The sequence below is a fragment of the Macrotis lagotis genome, chromosome X (genome assembly GCF_037893015.1).
Source record: "Macrotis lagotis isolate mMagLag1 chromosome X, bilby.v1.9.chrom.fasta, whole genome shotgun sequence".
Taxonomy (NCBI): Eukaryota; Metazoa; Chordata; class Mammalia; order Peramelemorphia; family Peramelidae; genus Macrotis; species Macrotis lagotis.
Genome location: NC_133666.1, coordinates 537,821,330 through 537,841,810, shown reverse-complemented (window position 1 = coordinate 537,841,810; position 20,481 = coordinate 537,821,330). Strand labels below are relative to the sequence as shown.

The 20,481-nt window shown below is 34.1% G+C and overlaps 1 protein-coding gene and 1 long non-coding RNA gene across 2 annotated transcripts in view; one reads left to right on the top strand and one right to left on the bottom strand.

Moving 5' to 3' along the window:
* LOC141502001 (uncharacterized) overlaps positions 1-20,481 on the top strand; it is a 160,467-nt gene that overhangs the window by 44,288 nt on the left and 95,698 nt on the right. The gene's annotated exons all lie outside the window — the stretch shown is intronic.
* LOC141496867 (cyclic nucleotide-binding domain-containing protein 1-like) overlaps positions 1-20,481 on the bottom strand; it is an 84,374-nt gene that overhangs the window by 43,216 nt on the left and 20,677 nt on the right. The window contains exon 3 of the mRNA XM_074199441.1: positions 15,488-15,601. Coding sequence (XP_074055542.1) covers positions 15,488-15,601 — 114 coding nt within the window. The remainder of the gene's footprint in view (positions 1-15,487; positions 15,602-20,481) is intronic.

Sequence of the window (20,481 nt, the reverse complement as noted above, 5' to 3'; positions counted from 1 at the left end):
AAATCAAGTTTTTTCATTACAATTTTTTCAATTAGTATTCACATTTTCTTCTACCTCCCCATCTACTCAATTAGAAGGAAAGAAGAAAAAAAAATCCTTGTAATAAATATGTGTAATTAAGGAAAATATTCTCACATTGACTCTGTCCCAAAATGTCAGTCTCATTCTGTACATTGAGTTTATTACTTCTTTGTAAAGAGGAAGGTTAACATTCTTCATCAAAACTCTGAAATTCTGGTTGGGGTATTGATTAGATTTACAATATTGTTATTGTATAAATTATTCATCTAGTTTTATTCATTTTATTTAAACTCAAATTTTCCTGACTCCAGACTCAGAGCTCCATAGCTGCCACCTAGGTGTTCTTAAAAATTTTGAAAGGTAACAGTTGTTACCATCTCTATCTATGCTTTCCCTTTGCCCTGGGAGTAGAAGTACCTTTAGATCTCATGAATGTTTTTTCTTAAAAGCAACAGATTGTGGACTTTTATTAATCAATCTGTCATTCTTTTTCCATTTTAATTTGCAAGTTATTACAAAAATGTTACAAGGAACATTAACAGTAGCAGTAGCCACATCAATGACATAAGCCATCATGACAGCATGAGAAATAAGGAAAGGTATAGGAACATGAAAAGTGGCAAGTTTCGCCATTAGACAAGGAATCAGGGGATAAGTAATAAAGAAGGGCATAGGGGCACAGAGGTAATTTGGAGGATCATGCTCCCCCTGAACAAGCTGTCCTCCCAAACAAGTTGAGCAACCCCTGAAGGTTGTTTTTGAATGAGTTTTTAAAGGGATTTGAAGATAAGGAAATTTATGTGTATGTTGATGAGGGAGTAACTACAAAATCTGGAATATGTAGATAAGGGGTGGTATCTCAAGGATCCATTGTTTTGCTGATAGGGTCTTGTTTTGTGCCTGGTGGTAGGGAGTCCTAGCTGAATAAGACAAAGTACTTTACTAAAATTTCATTGGCCTCATTTCATAGTTTGGACAGGGGTGGGGGAGGAGGTGGTGCAGTGTTAATGTAAGGTACTTAGAAAGTGCAGAGGGAATATAAAACATTTTTTTTCTGTCCAATATTTCCCCTACTTCATTTTCTCCATCAATTTTTGTTTTGTTTTTCTTTCATCACCATTTTTTCTTTCATCACCATTTTTTCTAATATCTGGGTCAAGAAACTTTTCCACTCTCTAGACTTCAATAGCTCCTTCTTTTAAAAATGGGAGAGGGGGATGGATTAGTTCACTCTCACTTGAAAAACTATGATCCCCCCCCATGATTCCTCATTTTTAGTAAATATGCTCAACACTAGGCTGTTTAAAACATAAGCTCTCCTTTCTCCATTTATAACTCAAAATATTTCTGGTCCCTCTACCTATCTTCAAGTCTTTCATTCTCAGGGGAAGAAACAGTTGGCAAGGCTAATCTCTTTACCTATATACTCTAATCCATTTCCCTTCCTCCTATGGAATTTAGTCTTCCTCTGGACCTTTTAAATGGCTTCCTTTGAGGGGCAGTTAGGTGGCACAGTGGATAGAGCATGGACCCTGGAGTCAGGAGTACCTGAGTTCAAATCTGGCCTCAGACACTTAATAATTACCTAGCTGTGTGGCCTTGGGCAAGCCACTTAACACCATTTGCCTTGCAAAAACCTAAAAAAATAAAATAAAATAAAGGGCTTCCTTTGATTGGGATCCAACAACATTGCTAGCAGACAGAAGAGGTAGAAGTCCTGAGTGAGGGTTGTTTGAATATTCTGGTCAGGGTTTCTGTATATATATTTGCTGCTCTTGTCTAGTGATTGCTTAAGGAAACCAGGTAGAAATCTTAGCCAAGAAATTAGCAAATTAATGTTAATTACTAATCTCTGAGTTCTGAGCATACTAGAAGGGTCTCTAGGAGAGGTAGCTCAAAATGGGAATGGATTGGCATATTGGCACAATTAAAAGTGTCATAATCCCAAAGAATGTCAATGTCAAGAGACTTCAGTAGCTATATAGTTCAAATCATTATCTGAATGATAATCCCCTTTACCATCAACATATTCTGCCTGAACACCTCTAATGAGAAGAATGCCCTATCTTTTGAAGCAAAGCAGTCTGTTTTTGGATCCCTCTGATTTTTATAAAATAAGATCTTCCTTTATGAAATGAAATGTTCACAAACCCCCCCCCCCCACACACACACACACACACTTCCAACTCTGCCCCCTAGGGACAAAAAATTTTAAAAATTTAATCACCTTTAAACAAAACATCCTTTACAAAATTTAAAGACAACTATCATGTTACTACCAGGCTAAAATCTCCCAGTTTGGGGAAATGAATTTTGTATCAGGTTTCTCTGATCAAGGTTTCATTTCTCAAATAGTATATCTAGAAATCTGAGACACAATGATAAAAATAAGAGCCATTCCCCAATTGATAAATGGTCAAAGTATAAATTCAGGCCCTTTCCAGAAAAAGAAATTAAATCAAAGAAAAAAATAAATCAAAAGTCAAAGGAAAAATTTCTCCAAATTGCTAATAATTTGTTGTTGTTTAGTTTTCTCGGAAAAGATAGTACAGTGGTTTGCCATTTCCTTCTCCAGCTCATTTTACAGCTGAAAAAAATGGAATCAAACTTGCCCAGGGTCACAAGTCTAGTTATTGTCTGAGGTGGGTTATGAACTGAAGTCTTCCTGACTCCAGGTCTAGTACTCTATCCACTGCACCACCTAGCTACCAAAGAACAAACAAATGATGAAGGTATGATTTCAGGGGAAAAAACTGGAAAGATTTAAATGAACTGATACAAAGTAAAGTGAGCAAAACCAAGAAAACAATCTACATAGTAATAGCAATATTTAAAGATAATGAAACAAATGCACTCAGAATGCAGATGAAAGTTTACTTTTTTCTTTATTTTTTCAGAACATGACTAATATAAAAATGTTTGTATAATTTTATGTATATAATGGATATCATATTTCTTGAGTTCTACATGATGGCAGAGGTGCTGGATGGAGGGAGAGAATTTGGAATTCAAAATAAATTAATAACAGACTCTCAGTTCCTTCAACTGACCTTTATATGGTACAATCTTAATAGTAACTCTGGTTATGGTCCAACTTCTCAAATTTTTAACTTGACATTTTCAAAAAATATGTCACCTAGAACTGATCATAATGTTCCATCTGGGCAGAATCTAACAGAACTATTACCTCTGAGACAGTCCTTTGTGACATGCTTCTTTGAAAGAAGGCTAAATGAATTGTTTTAGTTGCTATAACATTAACTCATTCTGTGCTTGCAATCTAAATTCCACAGATCCTTTATAGACAAATTTCCGCTTAAGTTCAAAGAATTCATATTCTATCTTTCCTTGGAAAACATTATGAATTTTCTATTTTTCTAGTTTAAATGACAATTGGTGTCAGTATTGAAGAATCCATGAGATGAATGAGCTGTTTAATATGTTTTTCAGTGTAGCCACATACCTTCAAATAAATCACAAGGTTAAAAAGAGAATTCTAATTTACTTCTTTAATTTGTTAATTATCCTTGTTCTATTTAGGAGAGATGATAATCAATTTAGAGCTAGGCACAAATATATTGAATTTAAACTATTTTCCTAAAAAATGTGTTTTCTATCAACTATTCTTGACATTGTATTGGTGCCACTTTTAAATAGAAAACAATTTTCCATGTGGTCATCAAACACTCTAGCATTTGCTCTATATATACCTAACTATATGGATAGATTTAGATATATATATATATATATCTAAATACATATATAGACATTTTGATAATCTAAAATATGACAAATGAAAAAATATTTTTGTCATCTTGATCAACAATTACTAAATCTATAATAAATTGCTCTTTTTTCATGTTATTTTTGCTCCTTAGCTAATATATCATTCTTATGTAGTATTGTTTTAATAAAGGGTGAGGCTGAAACTACCAGATTTGGTTCTGGTGCTTGACTAAAATGATTTTGGGGTTGAATCAAATGTGAACAGGATCTATAAACCTCCTTAAATAAATCAACACATTGTGCTTAAAAAGTGGTACAAAAAGGGCGGCTAGGTGGCCTAGTGGATAAAGCACCGGCCCTGGAGTCAGGAGTACCTGGATTCAAATCCAGTCTCAGACACTTAATAATTACCTAGCTGTGTGGCCTTGGCAAGCCACTTAACCCCATTTGCCTTGCAAAAACCTAAAAAGAAAAAAAGGGGTACAAAAGAAACACTATCTCAAAATTTTAAGGAAGAGGAAAGATTCAGAGGATGTAGTCTAAAGAGGCTGGAGCAAGCATGGAGGAAAATTGGATGAACTTTTGAAGAGATAAAGGATAATTATTGGTCCTACAGACATCTCAAAGAGGAGAAGCATGGCTTTTAAAAGTCTCTTTCCCCATTATACTATTTCTATGTACTATTTGCTTTTTATCATAGCAATCTGAAAAAGTATAAGTAAATATATATTTGTATATAAAAGGTATATAATAATAATGTTTGTCCTTCATTCTTAAAGAAGATCATGACATCAGGGAGGAAATGTTATGACATGAACATGAATTGGATTTGAGTGAGGAGGTTCTGTGCAAAGACACTAGACTTACTTTCTTTGAAATCATTTGGGTCCAGTGGTCAGATGTGGACCAGGATGACTGGACAAGGCCCTAGATGTGTATTTGCAGATATTTAATATGCAGACATTTAAGAATATAATCAAGAGTAGCAGAATATACCCTGATTCAATAATGAAGTTATGAACTACCAAAAATAAAGAGTTTCAGCCATGTTCATAGAGGGTAGTACTAAGTGTGCCTCAGAAATTTAAAATATTCCATGAAAATATTACATATCCTAAGCTGCTCTTGTGGGGAGTGGTATCACTACAGAGGTGGCAAGGTAAGAATTTGGAAACCAAACCATAGACCTGAGCTTAAAGTAAAATATTTAAAAGGGGTTTATAGTCATCACTAACATCAACACTATCATCACTATTCTTATCTGCTTCAATAGAGAAGAAATGGTCAGATAGAAATGGTTTGGGGATAGATCCCCATCCTGATACTATTTGTCTTTTTTATATTTAATGTTCAGGAAATGTTATGTCCAGACAGAAAAAAATTTTTTTAGTAACTAAATAAAATGTTAAGATTTTCCACTCATATTTTACAGCTAACTGATAATAGATTCAAGAGAACCTAAATTAGGCTATTATCCTTTGTTTTCAAAGAGATCCAAAATGACATCATTATGTCAAGTTACACTATGTCTAACTGTGGCTGATCAGACCTATAAGAGCTTGGAATGCTGTACCACAGGTTGGGGACAAATAGTTCATGTGAACATTTGGAGATTCCCTAAATCTGCATATCTCACGTTTCTGTTGAAAACTTTGTAGCAAAAGATATAATGAAGATGATACATACATTTAACCTATTCCCATATGACTTTAAATGTCTTCTTCTAAGTTTCTGATTTTGAACACTTTTAGTTCCACCTAAAAAAGGAATTATGAGCATTTGGCAGGGTGAAAACTATTAAGTAGTTTGTTGTTTGTGTTTATTTTTCATCTTTAGACAAGATTACTACATTAATACATTTAAGGAATGGCATCAACAGTAAGTATTTAAGTTTAAACAATTCAATTAATGGACTTTCATGTTATCCTTTTGAATCAGACTGAAAAGAATGAACTAAATTATTGAAGAGCTAAATCAGGATTTAGTGACCACAACTAAAGGAATGTATTTAGTAGATTACCATGATGATGTATTTTTGGTCACATTTTTATCAGTGGCATGGATAGAGCCATAAAAGCATATATATGAAACTTGCAGAAAACATGAAACTGAGAAGAAATGCTTACAAAGAATGAAAATTAGAAAGACCTAGATCTTGATGGGTAAGAACAATTGCATGAATTTAATATAAAAATATTTAATACAAATGAGTAAAAAGTTCTACACTTCAGATTTTTAAAAAAATGGTAATAGAAACATGATTAGAAATATAACATAACAGTTTGTATGAAAAAGAGATTGGAGACTAATGAGTCAACCGTGTGACAAAAGTGGCACAAAACTATTAAGGCTGTATCAAGAATGGGGCATAGTGTACAGAATGAAGAAAATGCTTACTTCTTGTATTTTTACCTTGGTAGATCACATCAGCAGTATTATATTCATTTTGCCAAACTAGACCAGGAGCGTGCAACCTTTTAACTCTTCTGATCTCCATCATTCAACAAAAACTTTTCACTCTATGCAGCTCTTGACAAGTTTTTCTTAGGTGATATGACCCAGAAGACTTAAAGATTAGACACTTATGAACTAGTGTATTTCTAAAGAAAGCCCTATTAGCCCTTATTCAATGCTAAATTTTAACATTCAAATTCTTTAAAGTAGATTTTTGCTACGTTATGTCTTCTGAGATGGGCTATTGACTTATAGGTCTAAGATATACATATATATATATATATATATATATATATATATATATATATATATATATACACACACACACAGAAACATGCCATATTCTACACTTAGGAAGACTCTTCCATTGAGGTTCAAGGATGTGTAACAAAATGACCACATACTAATATTTCACTCATACGTGACTTGGTGTTAAAGAGGTCATTTCACAAAATTGTAATCATAAATGATAACATTATAAACCTGAGAATTTAATCAGCTTGATAGTAAGCTGCTTCTTTCTTTATATTATTCTGTGTCAAATTAAAATCAAATTTTCTAAAACAAAAGTCATTACTTTTTAGAACTCTGTTATAGTTATGTGGCATCTTGACAAAGTAATGTCTTAATTCCCTGTTATGTGAAGTCTATCACAATAATTTTGTATAGCCATCAGTTTAAATAAAGTCAGATACCACTAATTTTTTTTTTAAAGAATGGGCTACCTCTTTCAATTTCCTTTCCCAAAGAAAAAATAATACTATAGTTAGAGTGTGTGTTTTGTTGAAGGGATCCATGAAAACAAGACTATCATTCTGTTTCCTGTCAAGAAACCTTAGCTTTTCCCCCCTAAATTCTTTTAAATAAGTTAAATTTGTACAAAGAAGAGGTCAGATTGTCATGTAATCATCTCCCACCTAAGTGGTTTCTTCTTGTAAAAACTATTATCTAACTTTCTGTGGGCAGAATTAATTTTCCATCAGCTGTGAGATTCCTCAAATACTAGATATGTCATGTGACCCAAACTTTAGCCTATAAGAATCATAGACACTTTTACTGTTTTGATGATTGTTTTAACTCATTTCAACTCTCAAGGCTTCAATTCCAATCTGTACACAGGTATTAGTATACAGTTACCTTTAAATTTATGATCTTCCTGTGGAAGTATGACCTAATATCCTATTATCTAATACCAAATACTTAATATTCTAATTCCCAGGGGCTTTTCTGCTAATACATAGGAACTGAGGAAACATCTTATATAGACTACATTTTTAAATGTCCTCAATATTTTATATATAGGCCTTATACTCTTAAAAGAATGTGTTAGTTTTTGTGGGGATTTAATCGACAGAAATAGAGACAGACAAAAATTGAGTTGTGAGGTTTGTTGCAGCAGAAAATGTAAGAACTTCCTGATACTTTGCACAATTATGGAAGCTTCTTTCATCTGTCTTGGGACTTGATCTTGATCTTAATTACTTAGGTTCATAGCATTATTCATAACTTACATTGTATGAGATTTGAATTGAATAATTCTCTCATTTCCTATGTTTAATGTGTCTTTAAGTGCTAACTTCAAGTTTATCAATTCTTCTGGTCTCTTTCCTTGTTCTTTTTTCCTCTTCCATCTGATAACCTCAGGTGAAATGGTAACTTTGTGAAATCAACAATTTTGAGAGTAGAAATCAGTTTGAGTTTATTATGTTTATTTTTTATAGTTGTTTCAGCTTTTTTAAAAACAGCTTCCTTCTTATGGTCCTATAACTATGTCTAAGAAAGGATAACAAATTAACCAGTTTCAGTTTTCATTGATTTTAATGATGGGGCTATGCTAGACCACCTAACATTTTTAAGGCAATTAATAAATTACTTAGTTGTCCATGAATTTCTGCCTTAGGAATCTTCCTCAAGATTCTCAAGGGGAGGGTGGCTAGGTAGTGCAGTGGATAGAGCACCAGCCCTAGAGTCAGGAAGACCTGAGTTCAAATTCAGACTCAGACACTTAATAATTACCTAGCTGTGTGGCCTTGGGCAAGCCACTGCCTTGCAAAAAAAAAAAACCCTAAAATTTTTTTTAAAAAAAGATTCTCAATGGGAACAAAAATTAATGTTCAATGCCAATGACTTTGTTTACACTCTACTCAGTTTTAACCTTATATATTCATATATTAAAATTTGAAAAACACCTTTCCCAGTACTTATCTAAACTTGTCTATTCTTCAAAGAATCGCTAATTTTTCTATGTTAATGAATCTATTTTACAATCATAACTATAAGAAAGTGATTATATTATCAAGCCCATAGATGATGATAACTGTAATTCAGTTGTTGCTTGCATATTTATGTCTTGATATTACCTCAACATTTGTTTTGGATATATAAAAAAAACTTAAATTTAGCATTGGTTATTCTAATATTGCAATTTTCACCCCAGTTAAATATGTTCCTGGCTTCAAATGTCTCCTGCTCCAAACCTTGGCCATGTTGATACAGCTATGTTCTCTCTTTCCTTGCTGGTCCTTTACACTGGACTTTACACCTACGGCAGGAAGTAGACAGCATGTGTTGTGGCATAGTTTCTATGTGAATAATCATTTGGTACAAAGGGAAGAGTGTAATGCATCTTGGAGGTGCTATGGAATATTCTATACTTTCCTATCATGGAAGCTGACAAATAAGATTTCAAAGCACAGTGGTCTGAGTAAATTCATTTTTTAAGTCTTTCCCACTCTTATCAATACTTGTAGCAACTAAGTAACCAATATCTGAGAAATATGACATTATAAAACTAAAAAATAAAGTTAAAAAACATTTAGGAAACATGAACTAATAATCAAAAACATGATATGATTCTAATGCTTTGAATTCAGAGATGCCTCTTATGTTACAGAGAGGAAGATGGGGGGGGGGAGTGGAGATAGAACAAACTTTCCTATAAAGATGAGACCTCCACTTTTTTAAGCTGCTCTCTAAGGGTAATAAGAATAGCATTCTCCAGTTTTCACTTAGTCTATTAAGATGGCTAACATAGTTGAATCAAAAGATTGGCACAGCATCTTAATATGTATAATTTATTGTATTTAATAAGATTTTAGAATCTCTAAGGAGTTCAAAACAATTTAGGATGAGGTGAATATTTTTTTGGATTTTACAACGAAACAAACAAAAACTAAATTTTAGTGATTTTCAATCATCTTGTCATGTAGTTCAATACATTTACCAACTCATGACTTTAGTCCCCCCAATCAATCTGTAGCCTTCTGAGAGAAACTTAGCAGGTCTCCCAATTAATAAAATACATGAAATTCATTTTTTTTCTTTCATTCTGCTGTTTCAAAGCACCACTATATTGAGAATGTATATTTATGGGGCAGCTAGGTGGCAGAGAAGATAGAGCACACACGCCCTGGAGTCAGGAGTACCTGAGTTCAAATCCGGCCTTAGACACTTAATAATTACCTAGCTGTGTGGCCTTGGGCAAGCCACTTAACCCCATTTGCCTTGTAAAAACCTTTAAAAAAAAGAAGAGAATGTACATTTAGACAGATGTATTAAATTAATATTTCTATAACAAAAAAAAAGAAAAGTTAGGATTTGAGACTATGATACCTAGTTTTATATTTAGTACTTTTGTCCTATATTTTAATCTATCTATAAAACAGCTTCATTTAGACATCTCATAGTCTCTTTAAACTCAAATAAGCATATTTCTGTTAGTGGTGATGTCATGTCTTCAATCTTCAAAGCTAGAAATCTTAGGTAGAATGTAAACTTCTTGAGGACAAGAAACCTTTCATTTTTGGTCATTCTCTCTGTAGTACCAGACACATGGTAGATATTTAATAAACAATTATCAACTGATTGAAGTCAACCTAAACTATTTCCCCAATTTATAACTTGGTCTTAGATTTGAAAGCCACAAAACAGTTTAACCCTCACCTATAAAGTAAGCTCTGCTCCTGCTTTAGAACAAGAGACATTTGAGACCAAGGCCAGTGGGATATCATCAAAATATCCTGGATATTAATACCTCTTTCTCCTTTCTCATTTCTACTAAGTGAACTCTTTTTGTTTTCTTCCTTGTGACCAAACCCTTGTATCCAAGATCAAATAACTCCATTACTCATTTTATACCACTTGTCCTTACCTTGGTTCCTTACTGAGCATCCTTATCTCTTCTGAGACTGAGGTTTTCTACTGACACCTCTACCTCAAGCCTCTTTTCTAGAATTGAGTCCTGATCTCTAGTTCTACAGACTTCTGATACAACCATAACACTCTTTGCCCATCAAGCTACCCTTTTGCCCAGAAAAATCACAGGATTTAAAAACATCTAATTGAAATATTTCATGTTATAGATGAGGAAACAGTCCCAAGAAGATGAAGATCTTGGTCACCTAAGTAAGCAGAGAGTAGCTGAACCAAGGAAGCCTTTGACTCCAAATCTAGTATTCTTTTCCACTACCTTATGCCCTACTGAACTTCCTCCTATTGACTGTTGATGGGTCCTGTCCTGCTTGTCTGTTCATTTCATCTAGATGTTAGTTGGCCTCTAAGGTCTCAGTCATTCTAGGTCTGGCTAATCCCATCCCTGCTAGAAGCTAGGTAAGACTCTCTGATCACTACCTTTTCTAAAATATTTCTGTGGTCCTTGCAGCATAATTTGTAAGAAGCATAATCTTTAGTTCTGTATAGTACCGTTTGATAAAAAGACAGAGAGAGATATCTTGGGGAACAGTGCCTCAGAAAGAGTCTTCCTTCCTGTTCTTGACCCAAACAGTCAGCTCTACCTGTCCCCCATCATCACAATCAATGCTACCTGCCTACTCAATGCATTATTAACTGTAGTCTAGGGTGAGTGCTCAAAGGTAAACTTACAGAGGGCTGAAGTTCAGGAATGTCATATGCCATGTCACTATTCCTCTTTTAAAAGGAAGTGAGATAGCTAGATGACAGATAGTGCTGCACTGAGAGTCAGAAAGACTGACTTTTATGGAATCCTGTGCCAGATTATATGCATGACCCTAGGAAAATCACTTAAAAAAATGATCTCAGCCTCAGTTTCTATATCTACAAAAGTGAGGCAATAACAGCATCTGCCTTATTATAGACTCTTCTGTGAAGAATAAATTAGATTATATAGCACTTAAAGCTTTACATATATTAATATGATTATGATAATAAAAGATTAAAAAAAGATTAAATAAAAAAGATTAAAAATTAGTTTCACCAATTTAGATGCTGAAATATGAATAAAATTAAAAATTAAGTTTCAAAATCTAGCTGTCCTAATATATATTTCTTTTTTTTTTCTATTTTCTTTTAGAAAAAAAAACAATCAAACATGACAGCACAACAAGGGAAATTATCTAGTTTTGCAATACTCCCTGAAGGACTTAAAGTTCATTAATCAGCAAATGGAATATATCAAATAAAAATAGAAATTCCTGTTTTTGAGACTCAAATAACAACAAAGAAATCCTCAAACTATTTGACCACATTTTAGGATAAAAGTGGGATAGTAAGACAATAGGGGACAGAGAATTAGATTCAAAGTCAGGAAGACCTTGGTTTTTAAGCAAGTCCCATAGTCTCTCAGTGCCCTAAGCAACTAAGTAACAGAAAAGATGTTAACCTGCATTGATAAGAGTCAGTCAACTTTACTTGGGAGTGTCCTACCAATAAAACCACAGATTTGTTCCCTATCCCTATCTCAGTTGAAAATATAGAATAGTTTATATGTTCACATATAGATCAAATTCCAAAATACAGTCTGCTTATATGGCATAAACATTTTGATAGAATTTTGTTCTAATGAATACGCTTCTATCTATCTATATTCCTGTCTAGAGGAAATAAAACTCTGTATACCAACCACCATCACCATTTATGCTGCTACCTGGCTAATGAACTTCAGCCAAGTGAGGGCTTGGAATACAATGCGAAAAAGATGGGGGAAAAAAAGTTGATTTGAAGGTCTCCCTTCATTCACATTCCTTTTCTTAGAGCTGATGAATCTTTACCTATGTGGTAGTGGCTCCTCCCTCATTTTCAATCTTTCCCTCCCTAACAGTTTCTTATTTATTGTTTACAAACAAGCTTCAAGTATCCCCTATTTTCAAACATAAAAAAAAAAAATTCTATACTATCCCATCAAGAGGTTCCTTTCCCAATACTTACTGAAACTCTACTCTCTGAGGTTGTCAATGACCTCTTAATAGGAAAATTAAGTCTGTTTCAATTATAAAGATCTTCAATATCTGGTCTCTTCCTATTTCTCCTGTCCTTTTGTATCTTACCCCTCCTTCACCATCCAATGACACTGACCTTCTAAATTGTCTTTGCATCCAACACTCCTGACTCCTGACTCAAGATATTTTTACAGGCTGTACCCAGGCCTATAACTCTCTTTATTTCTACCCTTAGCTTCCCTGACTTCTTTTTAAATAGCAAGAGTCCCACTTTCTACAAAAAGTCTTTTTCCCAGACCTTTTATATCTTGCATATATCTTGTTTGTATGCAGTTAATTGCATGTTGTCTCCCCCATGAAGGAAGCTCCTTGAGAGAAGGGGCTTTTTTTTGTCTTTCTTTCTACCCTAATGCTCATAACAGTCAATCAATAAATGCTTGTTGGTTTTGATTACTTTAATCAATGACCTTCTTGACATATTTTTCAAGAGTGTTACAAAATTGGCCATCCACTTCTCCATTATTTCCTCTTTCCCTAGTTTCTCTGACATTATTCTATTCTTATTCATCATCTACCTTTTTGAATAAACCCATGTTCACTCCTAAAATTCCCCTTTTCTCCTCTAACACTGTCAGCACGTCAATACAGGTCTTCCTCATGCCTGGATCATCGTAATCAGTGGCCTGCAGGTGGATCCACACTCCTATCCATCTGCCCTTTAACCACTAAAGTGATTTTCCTAAAAATGTAGGTCCAATCATGTCACCCTACCCCCTAATTCAACAAACACCAGTGGTTCCCTGTTGTTTCCAAGAACAAATACAAAATTCTCTCATTGGCATTCAAAGCCCTTCCTAACCCACCCCCTCCCTACCTTTCCAGTCTTTTTACACCTTAATCCACAATCCAGGCTCTTCAAAGAGCAAGGCATACCATTTTTTGGCTCCCAGAATTTTCTCTGATTTCCTTTAAATTCCAACTCACATCCCACTTCCTACAGGAAGTTTTCTTAATTCCAGTTTCTCCCCTCTATTCATTTTTTCATTTTTATCCAGTATTTAGCTTGTTTTGTATTTGTTTGCATTGTTGTCTCCCCTTTAGATTGCAAATTCCTTGAGGGAAGGAACTGTCTTTTCCCTCTTTTGTGCTTAGCGAAGTGCCTTAATAAATGTTTACCAACTGATTGATGAAGTGGATATGGCAGCTGTGGCCTGGCTTTTAAATAAGACATTTGAAATTTCCTTCAGATGACAGTACTTCCCCATCCCTAGCTTTATAAATGATCTAATATTTCTGTGTGTTTGTGTGTGTGTGTGTGTGTGTGTGTGTGTGTGTGTCTATAAACATTTATATATTTATATATTAATATGTTTGTGTCTTCTCTTGATATAGAAAAGTGTTTAGTGCAATATCTAACACACAGTAGGCACATATTAAAGTCCTTATTTCCTCTCTTCCCTCCCTCTCTTGAATAGATTTTATTTTTTGTGTTTTTATCTCACACCCAAGTACTGTGCTTGACACATATTAGGCACTTAATATATAACTGTCAATGGGGTGATTGTCTAAATTTTGTACTTTTTGAAAAAATATTCACAAAATATTGATTAAAAAAATTCTACCCATGAATCTAGTCATGCCTACATTAAGATGTCATTTCCTATATTGCTGCCTCTGAAAGAATTAATTCCTTGCCCAAGTCAGATTACCTCAATTATCAGCAACAAAGATAAGTTTTCTTTTTACCAATTTCATTATTGTCACTTTAATGTATAAAGGTTGGGCTACACAACAAGAAAAATGATGAACTAAAGAATTATAGAATTTTGAAGCTAAAAGTAATCCTCAAAATTATCCAAAAAACACCACATTCATATATGTTTTTGCTTTGTTTTTGTTCACACCTATGATTTTGTCAGTGGAGGAATTTCCATTGTGACTCCCCTTCACCAAAGTAGGTCAGGAATTCATCCTTAACTTAGGATCAGAGGCTCATAAGTTTGTAATTAAAAGTTTCTCAGAAGTCATTAAGGCCCTCTCATTTTATAAATGAAGAAACTAAGACACAGAAATGTTAAGGGACTTACTTGGCTAAAAGCAGGATTTGAACTTAACTCTTCCCTTCTCCAGGGCATGAGCTCTATCTGCTAAAATACATTGACTCTCATAGACTTACAGAGTTTAAAAGGAACTAAGAGTATAAGTGGTGTGATCATGTTCACTCAGCTAGTATGTGTCAGAAGTAGAATTTGAAATTAGATTTGACTCTTTAACTGGTCCTCTATCTGCTGTGACATCCTGCCTTTTACAGATTGGGCAAGTCACTTTACCCTGTTTGCCTTAGTTTCCTCATTTGCACAATGAGTTGGAGAAGGCAATGAAAAATCCCAGAGGGTCATGATGAAAAAGGTATGACTGAAAAATGACAGAAAACAACTTTTACAGATAAAAAACAAACACAGGCCTCAAAAGTGATTTGTCCAAAATAAACACTGAGTTGAAGTCAAGCCAAGAAAGAATACCTGATGCTCTATCTTCTAGGTCTCCTATTGACAAAATATGCTGGTTCTTTATCTTTTTTATCTTTTATCTTTTATCTTATCTCTTTACTTTTATTCACTTTAAGTACTTTATCCTTTTTGACTTTCAAAACAGAAAAGATATGCCTTTGCCTAGGATTTTCTGCTTGGATGCATAAGTTGAGCAAAATTACTTCTCCAGATCTTTTACCCATCCTCTGATTCATTGATTCACTCTCAGAGAACTTATGCATTTCAAAATATTCTCCAGCAATAAATACCATTATTACCACTAGTAGTAATACAGGTATGCTGGACTGGAGATGAATCTTCAGATTGCTTTAATAACTTTCTGTTCTTGTACATCACAAAATGCCAGCAAGTAGGAATAATCATTTTGCTAAAAGACTGGACCAATGCATTACTGGACAACAAATATATTTCTGAACAAAAATGAAGTCCCCACTAGCTACCAAGCTTCATCAGATGGCAAAGTAGGGAGAACTTGCCTGTTAGTTTTAACCTCACAAATGTATATAAGGTTATCAATCTTTTAGAAGTCATACTACTTACATTTTGTCTGAAGATTTTGGAAGGTAGGGCAAGATTCTCTTTTCTTTCTGAAATATTTTTTTATAATGTTTCATGAAGGCTTCATGTGCTTCTTTGGTGCTCTTTGCACTTTTGCTATAGAATTTAGTAAAAAATACATATTTTATTATACAGAGTTCAAATACAGCTTATAGAAGCATCAACATTAAAGTTAGAGGGGGAAGACAAATCACGTTTAGAGGTTCTCAAGTTCCTTGTAAAGTTTTTCAGCACACATATGGGGTTCTTTTAGCCAAAAATAAACAAATGTATTATGTCTCATGAATGTACAATTTGACATAATAAAACATTGAATCATTAAGCCAGTTGATAGCTCTCTTCCCCAGGAGTTCACAGAACTTTGCCCCTACTGAAGTACCACATTTGGATGCCCATCCTTATTGAAGTCCTTATTTGTCAACATTCTTCTCTCCCATCACTATTCTACCTAAAATACGGTACTCTAGCATTTGTTATTGTCATATTTCCCTTATTATACCCCAACTTTTTAATTTTTTTTCACATCTCAATCTATTCAGGTCTTCCAAAGTAATTATAAGCTAACCTCCTAAATTCATTGAATAGGAGAAGGTTCTAGAAACACCTCAAGCCTCTCTTGCCAGTTTCTAGGTCACACTCCTTCACTGTAATGTGAATCTTCTGAAAAAAGTTTATTATTTAGTTTATTAAGTTACATTAAATTAAAAATTAATTTGAATAAATATGGAATATGTCCAATATTCTATAGCATAAAAAATCAGGAAGATTTGGTTTCAAGTGCTACTTTTCACAAATGCTATTTATGTATCAACAAATAAATAAATAAATCTTTTTCTTTTTTTCCTCTCAAGGGCAACACTATAAACAGAAGATTTTTGAGGAGTAATTAATCAGAATCAATTTATTAAATATTAAGACAATGTATTTAGTTTTGACAATACAAAGAAAAAAACAAAAGTAGTATCTTCCATCAGTTAGCTTGCATTCTAATTGTGTGTTTTATTTAAAGGAGAATATACTAACAGTTGGGGTTCCATACACCAAGGAACTCAAGAGGTCTATTCCAAATTACAAAAATATACATGGCTCTTGAAGTGGCTCTTCAGAAAGACATATTCTGAGAATATTTTTCCCAAAATGACTCTTCTCCCTCAAAATATTGCAAACCCCTATTATAGTTAAGTCCCCTCATTAGAGATGAGCAAATTGAAGTCTACAAATAATGAAGGTTTAGGGAGTTGTTTTTTGTTTTGTTTTGTTTTTCTCCCAGCTCCCTCTCAAGTCTTCTAGCTCCTAGTTTGATGATGTCATGACCATGCCTTGTAATTTCTAATGATTTCCTTCTTCTTATCTTCCAAGATGAAGAGCTTTAGTCATAAAACAGCATCATAATGAACTTATTGCTTAAGAGAAATGACAAATTACAACAATAAACATGTACTGGGAGACAGTACTAAAGTCCAGCAAAGAGTCACTCTAGAGATCGAACTAATGCAAGAAATAGGACCAGACCAATAAACAGTTCAAGGCTACATTGGAGCCCCAGTCTTAGTAAGAGACAGGGTCAAACCGCACAGATAGATCATATCTAATCTAACATAGATGTAATGTTTGTCCTTCATTCTTCAAAGACCACCACAACAGCAGGGAGGTGATGCCATGAAAAGCACAGGAATTAGATTTGAGTGAGGGGATGCTGTGCTAAGTCATCAGTCTCACTTTCTCCTCCACAGCCAACTAGGTCTAGTGGCCAGATATGAATCAGAATGACTGGAGTTGGCCTGGATGAGAGGTAATCAGGGTTAAGTGATTTGCCCAAGGTCACATAGCAAGTATGAGTTAAGTTCCTGGGGCCAGATTCTAACTCCAATCCTCATGACTCCAAAGTCAGTGCTCCATCCACTACATCACCTAAGCTACACTTAATGTAGAGGGTAGACCAAGCCTGAATATATGAACATATGTAAGAAAATTCCTGAAAGCTGGGCTCTTGCTGTATCCCCAAGCACAAGCTTCCAATCTGGAAATCAAAACCAGAGATATGAGTAAACAGATGAAAGAGTAAAGCTATTAAAGACATATCAAAGGAAAGAAGAAAGAAAATTGTATTTAGGGTACATAGGAAGATTCTACTTGCATAAAACCAGATCATAAACTATTCCAAGATTACCAATATAGGTGAGTACTAGAACAGGGATCACCTCCATCCATTCACACCTCAGGATCCTTTTCACTTCTCTCTTTTTTTCTGGGATACCACATAAGTTCTTTAGATGGGCATTCAAGGATTTCCATGATCTGATTCCAAATCTACTTTTCTAAATCTACTTCATATACTCTCACACATCATCCATTTTAGAAAAACTATGCCTGTCCCTGAACTTGACTTAGCGTCTTTTGCATCTGCATTCCCCAGTGACTAGAAATGACTGTTCCTTCAAGGCTCAGTCCACAGAGGAATTTTCTATGATCCCTCCAGCTGGCATTCTCTTACTCTAATCTAATCTAATCTAATTTTCAATCTCTTCTTTGTTCCCATCATGCTCTTCCTAAAAAAAGTTTATCTGTGTATATATCACCTCCTCTCCCAGACTATATTTTGGTTTTTTACTTTATTTTTTTTCATTTTTGGATCCCTATGTCCTCTTATGGTGTCTTACACATTGAAGACATTTAGTAGATTCATGTCACTGAACTGGTTTGGCAGAAATATCAGTTCCATTACCAAAACCAAAAGGGAATATCTTTTTTTTTAATGCACCATCAATTTTTAATAACTTTTTGGTATACTTTGTTCTCATTCATCTATTTAAGCTATTTGAAGGATACAGAGAAGCAAAATACATTTTGTTAAGAAAGGCAAATTAATTTGGCGAATTGTTTTCTTATTTATATATGACCATAAAACCAATTAGTGGGAAACAGGCCAGAAAATTATATCTGTTCATTGCATTTTTTTATAGAGTATATACTCTCTTGGGCTTATCAGACTAGCCAAAGCTTCATTATTTACATATCTTACCTAATGAGAATCCAGCAAAATGTGAATATCTATCTTCCACATTCAGAAGGGAACAGGTACAATTTGGTATTAATTAAGCTAATTTTTCATACCTCTAGAATGATACTCCATATCTAGATTTTTATTAATATGTCTTGAAAATACCTTATGATCACACTAATGTATTTTTAATATGCCCCTGATCCAAATGAAAAAGGTATACTTCTAGAAGCTATATTAGACCCTTTAACATTAACATTCCATTCTTTAAAGTCTACTCAGTTCATTCTGTACATCTTATCTGAAGAGATTAATCTCTTTCATAGATTTTTTTTGGTCTTTTTTCTATCAAGAGATATTTATGACTTCAAGTTTCTCTCAAATTCACAGTTCCATGATTTCACAGCTTTAAAAATATTCACTCCCAAAGCAGTTCAAAATCCTAATTCAATTAATAAAAGCCTACTCAATTCATTCTGTACATCTTATTTGAAGAGATCTCTTTCACAGAAGTTACTGGTCTTTTTCTACCAAGAGATATTTACAGGGGCAGCTAGGTGGCGCAGTAGATAGAGCATCGGCCCTGGAGTCAGGAGTACCTGGGTTCGAATCCGGCCTCAGACACTTAATAATTACCTAGTTGTGTGGCCTTGGGCAAGCCACTTAGCCCCATTTGCCTTGCAAAAATCTAAAAAAAAAAATTACAGCTTAAGTTTCTCTCATGTTCACTGTTCTAAATATCCACTCCCAAAGGAGTTTAAAATCCTAATCCAATTAATTTATTGATATCAAATTTCTAATTTTCACTTCTGAGTTTCCTGGAAGCTAAGATTATTTCTTCCACGGGATTATATTGTAAACTCAAAGCTTTAAAATTAAATCTTTTTTTAATGTTTCAGGCATCCTAAATTAATATCCTAATTAATTTAGTACTCAGATTGTTTGCCAAATTAGCAGAAATTGTGACTGATACAAAGGCATTTTTATGACTCTAGATCAATCTAAAAAAAGTTAGAATGTTATTATAAGAGGAATGCTGGTTTGGATAGGTTCAAATCACATTTCTAGCATTTAAAAGTTCTGTAAGATTCACTTAACTTCTATTTAAAATATGCATCTATTTGTGATTTATCTACTAATTTATTTGAAAATACCACAACAGAAGTTTCCCACAATAATGCAATCACAGCATTATGAAATTTAGCAATATGAATCTATTATTAACACTTGCCTAATTTTTGCTGTTTTTTTCCCCTACACAATAGCTTCAATTATAATCTATACTTGAGAACCCTTCATGCCTTTTTTTCCTTCATTCCAATTATATTTTTAAAGGAGCTGTTTCCTTCAGTGGATTTTTTTCCTTTTGGTCAATTCTATTTTTTAAAGAGTTTTATTGGGGCGGCTAGGTGGCGTAGTGGATAAAGCACTGGCCTTGGAGTCAGGAGTACCTGGGCTCAAATCTGGTCTCAGACACTTAATAATTACCTAGTTGTGTGGCCTTGGGCAAGCCACTTAACCCCATTTGCCTGTGTTTTCTTTTTTGCATTTGCCCAGTCATATTTTAAAGGAGTTGTTTTCTTCAGTCAATTTTGCTTTTCCATGCTGTTAAATTTCTCTTGCATTTATTTTCCCAAGTTTTCTATTTGATTTTTTAAATTCTTTTTGAGCTCTTTCAAGAAGTTATTTTGCACTTGAGACCAATTCGTCTTGCCCTCTGAAGATTCACATTTGTACTGTTTCTGTGTCCCCTTCGAGATGATGTTCATCCTTACAGCCAGAGTACCTCTCTATGGTTAGGGTATTTCTCTCACTTTTCTTATTCATTTTGAATTCTGCTCCTGAGCCACAGGAAATACTGCCCCAGACTTTCCATGACCTCCTCACTAGAGACTTGCTTTGCCCATTCTAGTCACACTGGCCACACAGGGGTTCTAGGGCTTTCATTTGCTATAGACACTGATGGGGATGGGGC